The 14,089-nt window shown below is 42.1% G+C and overlaps 1 protein-coding gene across 2 annotated transcripts in view; it reads left to right on the plus strand.

Annotated features, from left to right (window-relative positions):
• Positions 1–1,034: 1,034 nt before the first annotated feature.
• Positions 1,035–14,089, plus strand: part of LOC110489039 (monocarboxylate transporter 8) — a 29,554-nt gene continuing 16,499 nt past the window's right edge. Inside the window, exon 1 of one of the 2 annotated variants that reach the window (XM_021561589.3) lies at positions 1,035–2,155. In XM_021561589.3, coding sequence (XP_021417264.3) covers positions 1,648–2,155 — 508 coding nt within the window. In that variant the 5' untranslated portion in view covers positions 1,035–1,647. The remainder of the gene's footprint in view (positions 2,156–14,089) is intronic. The other variant, XM_036943235.2, reaches the window with a different exon arrangement.

Below are 14,089 nucleotides of genomic sequence, written 5' to 3' on the forward strand. Positions count from 1 at the left end.
ACAGAGGAATTGTGCCAACAGCGCAGTACATTACTGGGGCCGAGCTCCCTGCATCCAGGACCTCTATATCAGGCTGTGTGAAAAGAAGAGCCGGAAAATCGTCAAAGACCCCAACCACCCAAGCCATAGACTATTTTCTCTGATGCGGCATGGCAAGAAGTACTGGTGCATCAAGTCTGACACCAACAGGCTCTTGTACAGTTTCTATCCTCAAGCAATACGACTGATAAATAGCTAACAAAATAGCTACATGGACCGAGTTACCTTGTATCTTTATTGACCTTTTATTTCAGTATTTGCACTGTCTCTATGTGTAGGCCCTATGCACACTCATAGGGGCCTACACACTCACACACATTGTCACTCCAACACACACACACACACACACACACACACAAACACTCACTCCATCATTTGCTCACTCACACATAATATGCACATACATTTATACTGACTCTACACACCTGCGCACTTGCACACCCACTCACTTATATCCTATGGCCTAGTCTCCTTACCCCTCCCTATACATATCTACCTCCGTCACCCCAGTATCCCTGCACATGTAAATATGGTATTGGAACTGACTTATTAAATATTTTATGTATATAGAATGCTTGCTTACTTACTTACTATTGTGTATTTCATATTTCTTATTCTTATTTCTCGTTTTTTTCTAGTAATACAATGCTATTGTTTTGCATTTTGGGGCTTTGAGTTTGCAAGAAAAGCATTTCATTGTACTTGTGCGTGTGACATTAAAACTTGAAACTTGATAAAATAGGCTGTATCATGGCTGAGTGAAGTTAATTCAGTTGCGATACACCCGATACAAAATTGCGCCGAGAAATTGTTACATTGACACTTTTTTCGCGAGAAACTGTATCCTTCGACAATTGCAACATTGTATCAATAGACCAACGTTGCTATATTTTGATGGAGAATGCTGGCCCATTCCATCAACATCATTCATTCAGTTGCGGCTGCGCCTTCCAATGTAGTTCATGTAGTGTATGGCAGAGACAGCAGAAGGGGTGGGGCGACATTCGAGTCTTTCCGTAATCTCGTACTGCAGGAATTTTTAATCCATCCCTGAGCTCGGTCATTGGTGACGGAGGTAGTGGAGGCGGGGGCAATTGTTGAATGAAGGTTATTTTCTGTGTTTGCACAGAAAACCCCGGTTCGAGAGATTCACATATTCCAATGTAACATTAAATCCACGAAAGAGGAGGAGCCGACACTCATTTGTTTACAGATTAGGCTACAAGATGTGGACAGCGGTGACTCTGCAGCGCGAGGACGAGATTGAGTTGAGGTTGGCGAGCAGCAGACGTTTTCACAGGTTGATTTACATTTTTCACGGAGCAGGAAAGCAAAAGTAAAATATTTTCCGGCGTCATCATATCCCCTGTAAATAGGCTTCGTGGACACCTGCTTTAAATCATGATAAATAAATAAGACGTGCCTGTCCTTTCACTATACAACCGATTTTATAGCAGCACTTCAGCACTTCGGATACTGAACTTGGTGCTGTGACTTGACTTTGCCTACAATTACTGGAAGAACAGAGCAGAAAGAATCCTACTTTTTATTTTCTATAGACCGACCTTGTCAATCAATAGGCTACTGTCGCTGTCTGATGCATGAGCGATGCACCCAGAACACAACAGTAACCCCTCTACTGGACAGGATAAAATGGGGGTCAACGGGAAAGGAGAAAATCGGACGGAGGAGGAAATATCGAGCGGCGAGCCGCCGACAGAAAACTGTGATGAGGCTACTGCTGACTCTGAAATTGAGCAGAACGGTGGTTCTCCCCAAGACCGAGAGAACCAGCAAGCACAGAATAACCAGGGACAGGACCTGGGAGATAGCGAATGCAAGATTCCACATGAGGACAGTACTATCCAGCTCATCGAGGCTGGATGTCTCGATTGTAAACCCGGTGTGTCCCCGGATTCTCAGTCCCCTGCACCGATGCCAGGGCAGTGCCCCGGGTTCGTCCCACCCGAGGGCGGGTTCGGCTGGTTAGTTGTTTTCGCTGCTACCTGGTGTAATGGATCCATCTTCGGGATACAGAACTCCTTCGGTATCCTCCACATGATGCTGGTGAAAGACCACGCAGACCCCAATGACAATACGTCGCAGTTTAAAGTAGGTGAGTCTGTCCTGTAACTGTTGCACCTGTTAATAAAGTTAGCCTACTGATGGTGACTTACTGTTGAAGGTAAGCGAGAAGGGTCAAATGAACCCAGAACTATACTGAACAAAAATATAAATGCAACAATTTCAGCAATTTTACTGAGTTACAGTTCCAATAAGGAAATCAGTCGGTTGAAATAAATGTATTAGGCCCTAATCTTTGGATTTCGCATGACTGGGCCGGGCGCAGCCAAGGGTGGGCCAGGGAGGGCATAGGCTCACCCACTTGGAAGCCAGGCCCACCCACTGGGGAGCCAGGCCCAGCTAATCAGAATGAGTTTTTCCACACTAAAGGGCTTTATTACAGACACATACTCCTCAGTTTCATCAGCTGTCTGGTCTCAGATGATCCCACTGGTGAAGAAGCCGAATGTGGAGGTCCTGTGCTGGTGTGGTTTCGGGGCTGGTTGGACATACTGCCAAATTCTCAGAAATTACTTTGCAGGCGGCTTATGGTAGAGAAATTAACATTAAATTATCTGGCAACAGCTCTGGTGGACATTCCTGCCATCAGCATGCCAATTGCATGCTCGCTCAAAATTTGAGACATCTGTGGCATTGTGTTGTGTGACAAAACTGCACATTTTAGAGTGGCGTTTTATTGTCCCTAGCACAGCACAGCTTCTTGATATGCTACACCTGTCAGGTGGATGGATTATTTTAGCGAAGGAGAAATGCTTACTAACAGGGATGTAAACAAATTTGTGCTCAATTAGAGATACATTTTGTGCATATGGAACATTTCTTGGATCTTTTATTTCAGCTCATGGAACATGGGGCCAACACTGTACATGTTGTGTTTATATTTTTGCTCAGTATAGAAGAATGCCCAGCATTGTCTCAAGAAGATATTAAAGTTAAACATGAATGAGATTTTTGATTATTGATCATATCCGTCTTTGCTCTTCAGATGTGTCAGAGAATTTAGGCTACTACTTCAGTCTCAGCATCATGTGTCTGAAGACTCTTCAGGCTACTTCAAGTTAATGTATAGACTATACCCAGGCCATATAGCACCAGAGTTGCCTTACATTAACTTTCTGGTCACGGCTCTAATTCATTCATACTGCTGGATAACATGCGTCCTTATGTTCTCCGCTCATGTTGTTAATTTATTTTCCATGTGACAAAGGCACTAGTGTGTGCCACTATATTGTGGCCTCAATCTTCACCCCCAATCTGTTTAGGATTACTATCAGGCTTTTCTTTTATAACACACACACACACACACACACACACACACACACCGCTCTTTTGCCTCACTACATCAAGGCCGTCACAAAGCGTGTCAGAGTAGGAGTGCTGATCTAGGATCAGGTCCCATCCTGTTCATGTGATCTAATTCATGATGATCTTTAAGGGAAAACTGAGGTTGTTAGTGTATACAGGCCCTGATGTAGGCCATTTACGTGCGGTTAGTTTGCACTACTATAAATGTTTCACAATGGGTGAGGAGGGATGAGGGACAGGCATTGTGAGGCTATAGTCTGTCCACGGCTCAGTTATCATTGAGCTGCAGCTCATCGTGAGACCTTGAGTTTAGAGGTCGACTGATTTTGATTTTTCAACGCCGATACCGATTATTGGGGGACCAAAAAAGCCGATACCGATTAATCGGCCGATTAAAAAAAAAATAAAAAAAAAATAAATAAAAAAATGTATTTTACTTTTATTTGTAATAATGACAATTACAACGATACTGAATGAACACTTATTTTAACTTAATATAATACATCAATAAAATAAATTTAGCCTCAGATAAATAATGAAACATGTTCAATTTGGTTTAAATAATGCAAAAACAAAGTGTTGGAGAAGAAAGTAAAAGTGCAATTTGTGCCATGTAAGAAAGCTAACGTTTAAGTTCCTTGCTCAGAACATGAGAACATATGAAAGCTGCTGGTTCCTTTTAACATGAGTCTTCAATATTCCCAGGTAAGAAGTTTTAGGTTGTAGTTATTATAGGACTATTTCCCTCTTTACCATTTGTATTTCATGAACCTTTGACTATTGGATGTTCTTATAGGCACTTTAGTATTACCAGTGTAACAGTATAGCTTCCGTCCCTCTCCTCGCTACTCCCTGGGCTCGAACCAGCAACACAACGACAACAGCCACCCTCGAAGCAGCGTTACCCATGCAGAGCAAGGGAAACAACCACTCCAAGGCTCAGAGCGAGTGACGTTTGAAACGCTATTAGCGCGTGCTAACTAGCTAGCCATTTCACTTCGGTTACACCAGCCTCATCCCGGGAGTTGATAGGCTTGAAGTCATAAACAGTGCAATGCTTGAAGCACAACGAAGAGCTGCTGGCAAAACGCAAAGAAAGTGCTGTTTGAATGAATGTTTATGCGCCTGCTTCTGCCTACCACCACTCGCTTAGATACTTGTATGCTTTTATGCTCAGTCAGATTATATGCAACGCAGGACACGCTAGATAATATCTAGTAATATCATCAACCATGTGTAGTTAACTAGTGATTATGATTGATTGATTGTTTTTATAAGATAAGTTTAATGCTAGCTAGCAACTTACCTTGGCTTACTGCATTCGCGTAACAGGCAGTCTCCTTGTGGAGTGCAACGAGAGAGATGCAGTTGGACTAGTTAACTGTAAAGTTGCAAGATTGGATCCCCCGAGCTTACAAGGTGAAAATCTGTCGTTAACCCACCATTCCTAGGCCGTCATTGAAAATAAGAATGTGTTCTTAACTGACTTGCCTATTTAAATAAAGATTAAATAAAGGTGTAAAAAAAAAAATGCCCAAAAATACCGATTTCCGATTATGAAAACTTGATATTGGTCCTAATTAATAGGCAATTCCGATTTAATCGGTCAAACTCTACTTGAGTTGTCTCAACCACTTATATTGTTATGATTTAACGTTTGTGGCTTTAGGGTGGAACATGTTTGTGGTTTTAGGGTGGAACATGTTTGTGGCTTTAGGGTGGAACATGTTTGTGGCTTTAGGGTGGAACATGTTTGTGGCTTTAGGGTGGAACGTGTTTGTGGCTTTAGGGTGGAACATGTTTGTGGCTTTAGGGTGAAACATGTTTGTGGCTTTAGGGTGAAACATGTTTGTGGCTTTAGGGTGAAACATGTTTGTGGCTTTAGGGTGGAACACGTTTGTGGCTTTAGGGTGGAACATGTTTGTGGCTTTAGGGTGAAACACGTTTGTGGCTTTAGGGTGGAACATGTTTGTGGCTAAAAATAAATCCAATTGTCTTTTCTCTAACGCTCTCTCAATTCTCAGAAAGGGTCTGACGATGGCCTAGGTTCATTTTTAGGACGAGATATGTTTACCTCTGTGTACATTCTTGCTATGGAAGTGTACACGTTCTCTGGTTTTCAACTGAAACTTTTAGGCCATCATCCAGGGGAGAGGTCTTTCCTCCCTCCCAAAACAACGACCCCAGTTTAATTGGATGACGAGTGTCAAGACATCTCCCTCTCTTATTTTCCATTCGTTAAGACTTTTTAAATGATTGGGTCCAGTCAGTAACCTGATTTCTAATCTTGAAAAAGGCGTCCACTGTTCTCATATCAAAAGGAATTAGACTAGTGAGCTGTAGTCAGATCCCCCAGCTCCACTAGCTCGCCCCGGGAAAGAGTACGGTGCAGAAGGGGCTTCTGAGGGGAGGACGGCTCATAATAATGTCTGGAACGGAGCAAATGGAATGGCATCAAACACAAAGAAACCATGTGTTTGATGTTGTTGATACCATTCCACCTATTTTACTCCAGCCATTAACACATGCCCGTCCTCCCCAATTAAGGTGCCACCAACCTCCTGTGGGGCTTATTGACTGCCTGGCACAGAATCACATCTCTCAGCTGAGCCCACCCTGAGTGCAGTGCCCAGTACCCACTCCAAATACTTCTCTAGAGTGAGACATGAAGGAGAATTTGCATTGATGTGAACTCTGTGAAATCCGTGCCCATTGCCCTGTTAGATCCCAGGCCCAGTTAAAAAATATATCTACAAAACAGGCGTCATGTTTAGATTATTACTATATAATTACACAGGTACAAATAATGGCCTGAGATTATCTGGGGGTATCAACAACAGTAGGTTAAGTGTGTAGAAGGATCCACATGTCATGATGGAAATGATGGAAGAAATCCTTTCAACAAAACAATAGTTTCATGATCTGAACCAGGTGGGTGAGAGGGGAATCAACAAAGGAGTGCCTGAGGCGGCGAGTTATGGAGGTACCACGGTGAAGCGAAGGAAGGAAGGGAGTGAGAGAGGGACATGTAAGAAAAGAGAACGAGGGGTGGAAGGAGTGAGGGAACATCCAGTTCCTTGAAGTTAACACCGTTTGCGTCCCAAATGCAGGTTAGCATTTATTGTCATGAATCTTACCCTGGAGGCAGCTCTGAAGAGTGTTCACTAGCTGGCACAGCCACAAAGTCATAAAATCTGATTTTAAACCAAACCCTACCCACATAGCTAACCCTAACCTCAAATTAAGACCAAAAAGCACATTTTTGGTTTAATTAATTTTTACCATATATCACATTTTGAATTTGCAGCTGGACCATCTAGCAGAAATGGCAAAAATCTGCCTCCAGGGCAAGATTAATGCCAATTTATATCAATATGCATCCCAAATGGCACCATATTACCTTTGTGATACACTACTTTAGACCAGGGCTAATAGGGCTCAAGTCAAATGTAGGGCACTGAATAGGGAATAGTGTTTCATTTGGGACGTACCCACTGTAAATCTGAGAGCGTTGTCTTGGTGAATGCAGAATGGTGTAAACTTTGCTTTCACTTATCAAATCGCAAACTGACCAGTGATTAATTACCTGAAGGGGAGAAGGAAGGGTTAGGAGAGAAGCAAGGAAAGGGGAGTGAGGGGAGGAAAGAGATTGAGAGGGTGATGGACATACAGTATGGGGTATGTGATCCCAGGTCAGGGAGTTGCTAAAAGAGATACAGACTTGTGACTCACAAGGCTTGGAATGGCTATGGGTTCCAGTAGAGAGTCAGGGATTTATTGAGGGGTTGTGTGTCCTGTTATTGTAGCTTTCTGGATTCTATAAGTACTGTTATGGCCATGCTCATAAGGGTTGTTTACTGTTAGCAAGTTATGTCTTTATTCAACCACCGGAAATGCATTTTATGTTGGCTGTATTTGGGGAGTTGATGCCCTCGAGATGTCCTACGGCCTGAAACATGAATAGAGCGCAAACATGACAGTCTGGCGCCATTCATTTACAGAAAAACAAACAAGAATCCTCTTACTCCATCTGTCCGGACCTGCTGGCTCAGCGCATTTTACTACAATTTATTTGCCATGAAAAAGAAATAGCACATCTGGCTTACAGACTGAGGGAAACTTTTAAAATGCCTCAGATATCTTGCGCATGTTGACCAAGATTTAAACACTTAATGCTTAAAATATCGACACTAGTTTGTACATAACATTCCTGCGTACAGTACACTACAGCAGTGGTTCCCAACCAGGGGTATTAGGACCCCTGGGGGTACTTGGCCTACCCACAGGGGGTACTTGAAAAGACTCCTGAGTCCATAGGGTTAGTGGTAAAATGCACATAAGGGGTTACTTCAGGGGTACTCAGGGAGCTTCAGGGAGCAAAATTCAGTTGATGGTTCAGTAACCAAAAAAGGTTGTGAACCACTGCACTACAGTACAGTATTATGGTCAGTTAAATAGGACTAGAATACAGTTGTATCCAGTAGTGGAACTATCCCTAAAATTGGCAGTTGGTCCATAATGTCAAAACTATATCTATTCAACGGCCATCTGAATGCGGTCTCTCTCTAATCCTTCTAGGCCGTAGAAATGTTCCACTCGAGGCCCCTTTTGAACCCGTTTGAAGGTTCTGTTTATGATTTTTTGTTCATTGGGACCTGACAAACATGTTCCACTTAAAGGAAATTCGATTTCAGATTTAATCTCCATTTTTCATGTATAGTTATCATTTGTTTCCATTATTGAACAAGATACTGTTATTACAGTACTGTTCAATAGACTAGCAGGACGCTAGGGGGTTTAGCTATACATCAAGCTGCCTCATGCTAGCAAAATAAAATAAAAAAATAAAAAGGCCTTGAGGCCCGTTCTGGCTCGGTCAAGACTACTCACTTTGTAAGACAATACATTATCATTACCATGCCTGATCATTTACCCATGAGTAATTAGCGTGTTCCAATACTTTACCCTCTCTGTAGTCTCTCTAGACTAGAGCAGCGACCAGCTACATTATAAATCCTAACCTGCAGCTTAAGGAATAATGTAGTGTGTTTGGCATTCCAGAAGGCTGTGGAATAGAATAGATCTCAATCGGATCAGGGCCCTTTGTCCAGTCCAATCCCTCCACTTCCTACACATTTTAGACCCAATCAAATACTTGTTGTGTCTGTGCTTTAGGCCTCTTAATTGTGCACAGAAGCTGCAAGGTAGTTTCACTCCTCATAGTGTATTTAGGCCCATTGAACAACGTGTTTCTGTGTTCACTATACTGTAACTGTCCTTATACTCCTGTTTTTTTTGTGTTGAAGCTAAGCTAAGCAACAGATTAGACCCATTGAGCAATTTGTTTAAAACGCACACTTCAGTGTGCAGCTGTGCATATAGCCTACTCATGCACACAGAAAATAGTGTATACCCAGCAAACCAAAATTGGTTCTGTGAACATTCCCAGAACATTCATTAGGTTGTCCAAAAAGTTATAAAACACAAAAGCTGTCCAGTTATGCTGAAGATTATACCATTTTTGTATAAAGCATTTGTCTGATGTTGCAAGAATATTCCCAGAAAACATTCTGTTATTACATTACCTGGAAATCTAATAAGAACCTTAGGAGAATGTTCTGTGGTGGTTGTGCACAACATTTTAGTAAATGTTAGGAGAACATTCCAATGATATTTCATTAAAAAACTAAAATGTTTTTGGGATGTTATCCAGGGGTTAGAACCGGTTCAGGGAACAGAACTAGTTCCAGAAACAGAACTGAAAACTGGAAAATAACGTCAATTTTCAAGGAACAGAATTGGAACCGGGACCGAAAGTGATCCATACTGTTCCAGAACAGAACCATTATTTTAAAAGCATGGCAACAGGTTAATAACATAATTTTATATTCCAGGCATATTTTTCTAGTCCCACAAAATAACACAACAAAGCACCTATGCAAAGCCCTCACTCCGTCATTCAGAAACGTATTCCAGTGTCTGCCTGCAAGCTGAAAATCTTTGCCTGTGTGTTTAGGCTCCTCCCCCTTCCGAAGATACAGTAGGCTACTGTACTGACGTTACAAGCTTGATTCAGAAAATGGGGAGAGAGATTTTTAATTAGCTAGAGAAGAATGGATAAACTTTTTCAATGCTAGTTAAGGGTACTATAGGCCTAGTGATCACGTTTCACGTTGGATTTATTAACTACAAAAAGGTTTGACGTTTTTAATTCTCTGCCTGCTCTATCCACACTGATTGGTGAAGTAATTTTAATGAGCTTAATGTAAAAAATTTAAATAAAAACTTGATTTCAAAGGTTAAAAAAGGAACAGAAGTTAACAACAATATAAACATATGTTTTTTTGTTTCCAACTGGCTCAGACCTTTCTTTAGCTGGTCAGAACAGTGGGATGGAATGTAAAAAATAGGGGTTCTGTTAAGAACAAACGATTGGAAAATACACTACATGACCAAAAGTATGTGGACACATGCTCATTGAACATTTCATTCCAAAATCATGGGCATTAATATGGAGTTGGTCCCCCTTTTGCTGCTATAACAGCCTCCACTCTTCTGGGATGGCTTTCCACTAGATGTTGGTTCATTGCTGCTGGGACTTGCTTCCATTGAGCCACAAGAGCATTAGTGAGGTTGGGCACTGATGTTGGGCGCTTAGGGCTGGCTCGCAGTCGTTGTTTCAATTCATCCCAAAGGTGTTTGATGGTGTTGAGGTCAGGGCTCTGTGCAAGCCAGTCAAGTTCTTCCACACCGATCTCTACAGACCTTTTCTATATGGACCTCACTTTGTGCATGTGGGCATTGTCATGCTGGAACAGGAATGGGCCTTCCCCAAACTGTTGCCACAGTTGGAAGCACAGAATCGTCTACAATGACAATGTTTTTGATTTAGAGTTAAGATTTCCCTTCATTGGAACTAAGGGACCGAGTTCGAATCATGAAAAACAGCAACAGACCATTATTCCTCCTCCACAAAACTTTACAGTTGGCACTATGCATTGGGGCAGGTAGCGTTCTCCTGGCATCCGCCAAATCCAGATTTAGTCCGTCGGACTGGCAGATGGTGAAGTGTGATTCACCACTCCAGAGAACGCTTTTCCACTGCTCCAGAGTCCAATGGTGGCAAGCATTACACTACTCCAGCCGATGCTTGGCATTGCGCATGGTGATCTTAGGCTTGTGTGTGGCTGCTCGGCCATGGAAACCCATTTCATAAAGCTCCCGACTAACAGTTATTGTGCTGATGTTGTGTCCAGAGGCAGTTTGGAACTCGATAGTGAGTGTTGCAACCGAGGACAGATTTTTACGTGCTACGTGCTTCAGCACTCGGCAGTCCTGTTCTGTGAGCTTGTGTGGCCTACCACTTTGTGGCTGAGCCGTTGTTGCTCCTAGACGTTTCCACTTCACAATAAAACCACATACAGTTGACCGGGTCAGCTCTAGCAGGGCAGAAATTTGACAAACTGACTTGTTGGAAAGGTGGCATCCTATGACGGTGCCACGCTGAAAGCCACGGAGCACTTCAGTAAGGCCATTCTACTGACAATGTTTGTCTATGGAGATTGCGTGGCTGTGTGCTTGATCATATACACCTGTCAGCAACGGGTGTGGCTGAAAGCCGAATCCACTAAATTGAAGGGGTATCCACATGCTTTTGATGATGTAGTGTAATTTTGGTTCCAACTCTTGATGTTATCATCCTAATGTTGGATAAAACCCTTAACTATAACTTATTGGGAATGTTAGCTAATGTCCTGGGAATGTTCCCGGTTTGCTGGGACCAGTTAATGCCTTGAGCAGAAGCTGTAAGGTAGCTTACATCCTCACATTGCATTAAGGCCAATTGAACAACACATTGAACAACCTGTTTACACTATATTGCAACTGTGCTAAGCCTAGTAGGACTGCTTTTTCAGCGAGGGGGAGAGAACAGTGTTGCACAAAGGATAAGAAGAAAGTGGACTCTTTGTTTTCAGTTTAGCCGAGCAGCAATACTCTGATCATTTAAATTCAACAATTGCGAATGGTATTATTTACATCACAGTTGTAATAATGGATATGATATCATGAGATGTTCATTATTTAGTAGTTAGTTATAGGATTCTAATAGAATAACAATGTATTGCTGTTTGCTGCTCCACTTTCATTCCTTTCATCATTGTTTTCTCTTGTCTTTTGTGTGTCCAGATACCCATGATGCATACCAAAAGTAGTGCACTAAATGGGGAATACGGTGTCATTTGGAGCACATGCGTTGTGATTCTCTTAATGAGGCCTCATAAACAATGTTGTCATCACCGACTTATCTCACACAATTAGTGTCTTCCGTGGGGTCACTGTCTCTTTAAATAGCTAACAGCCTCCCCCCTGGCATCTGAGGAACAATCATGCAGTCAGGGGCCTGAGAGGAGGGAAGAGAGAGAGAAGGAGAGAAAGAGAGCCTGTCACTATGTGTCTGTCACTGCTACTGGATCATGCTACTAGAAAGTGTTTCTCTCTCCCTCTGTGTATTTCCTCTCCCTCTGTGTGTTTCTCTCTCATCTGTGTGTTTCTCTCTCCCTCTGTGTGTTTCCTCTCCCTCTGTGTGTTTCTCTCTCCCTCTGTGTGTTTCTCTCTCCTCTGTGTGTTTCCTCTCCCTCTGTGTGTTTCCCTCTCCCTCTGTGTGTTTCCTCTCCCTCTGTGTGTTTCCTCTCCCCCTCTCTCACTCTCTTTCGTTCTTGTTTTGAAGCGTTCATACCTAATTCTTTATGAGTGCACTCTGGCTGTTTTATTATTAAGACCCTGAGCTGCTGTGAGAGAGGGAGAGAAGTGGGGGATGAGGGGAGAGAGGTGGAGGGATGGGGTGATGAGATGGAGGGGTGGAAGGTGGGCGAGTGAAGATGTTGAGAAGATTATAGGGCTCAGGGGCTGGATGGAATGAAGGGCTGTGGAGTTGGTCAAGCAACAAGGGTTTCTACTATATGCTTTCTGTGCCTGCCTCTGAAATGGCACCCTATTCCCTTGGCACCCTATTCCCAGGGCCTTGGTCAAAAGTAGTACACTATATAGTGATTAGGGTGCATCTTCAGATGCAGTCTGTCTTTATTCCTCCACTGGTCCGTTCTGCATGGTTGGCTTCCTTTTGGCTGATGTGAGTTACAGTTAGCCCTTTGTCTTAAAACAAACACTAACTAACTGGAAGTTTTATTGTAAAACAGCATGTAGTATGGAAAACATGTTGGATGAATAACAGTCTCTTTCTTCTCATGTTCTATCATCAGTAACCCCAGAGAGGTCTAACCTTATATTTTTATCAACTGTACATTCTCCAAGTCTCCTACATTGTAAAAAGTTAAATGATCTATATTTTACTTTAACCTGGGTCGCGGTCCAGTGTCACCTGTCATATCGGCAAATATCCAGCTGTCATGTTTGCTTACTGCTTTGGCCGGGGAAGAAGAAACATTGAATGGCTGCCAAGGGCAATATGTAGTCTGCTCAGATTTCACATCATCCCGACTGTCCGTTCTAATGTGTAACCAGTGGGCATGTTCAGTGACCCAGGACACGTCCCAAGTAGCACCCTATTCCTTATATGGTGGACTACTTCTGACCAGAGTCCAATGGGCCCTGGTCAAAAGTAGTGTACTATATAGGGAATAGGGTGCCTTTTGGGATGCAGTCCCTTTCTGTTGGACCCAGAACAGACTGGAGATATTAAATCTACCTTTGGCCCTTAAGACCCAGGGATGGTTTGCCCTGGAGGGTAAAGCATGTCTCTGCACAGTAGTCTGAACACATTAACCCCACTGGGCACAGTAGTACATACTCATCTCATTTGTACATACTGTACCCGATACCATCTACTGTATCTTGCCTATGCTGCTCTGTACCATCACTCATTCATATATCCTTATGTACATATTCTTTATCCCCTTACACTGTGTACAAGACAGTAGTTTTGGAATTGTTAGTTAGATTACTTGTTATTACTGCATTGTCGGAACTAGAAGCACAAGCATTTCGCTACACTCGCATTAACATCTGCTAACCATGTGTATGTGACAAATAAAATTTGATTTGATTTGATTTTGATTTTAGTCAATTATCATTGACCAATTGTTATTTTCTAAGTGAAATAAGGAGGGTGGAGTACAACATGTTTGTATTCAGGTCAGGTTAACCCTACTGGGTACAGTAGTACAGCATGGACCTGGATCTCTATCCATGGCTGAGTTTGCTGTCTTAGCTAATAATAATAATGGATTTTATTTTATGTAGTGCTTTTCATTACAAACAGAATCTCAAAGTTGCTTTATAAAACATGGTTATTATTAGAGCTGGGACAATAAACCGAAAATTATCCACACCGATCACTTATTGCAGGCATTTTGCTGATATTGTTCATTAAGATAAGTAGCCTATACAAGACAAATATCTAGTTTCAATTGAAATAAGTTTGCTAATATGGGAGATTGTCAGTGGTGGAAAAAGTATCCTATTGTCATACTTGAGTAAAAGTAAAGATACGTTAATAAAAAATGACTCAAGTAAAAGTCACCCAGTAAAATACTACTTGAGTAAAAGACAAAAGGTATTTCATTTGAAATATACTCAAGTATCAAAAGTAAATGTAATTGCTCAAATATACTTAGGTATCAAAAGAAAGTATAAATCATAA

This window comes from Oncorhynchus mykiss, chromosome 14 (assembly GCF_057628025.1).
Source record: "Oncorhynchus mykiss isolate SJ-2025 chromosome 14, ASM5762802v1, whole genome shotgun sequence".
Taxonomy (NCBI): Eukaryota; Metazoa; Chordata; class Actinopteri; order Salmoniformes; family Salmonidae; genus Oncorhynchus; species Oncorhynchus mykiss.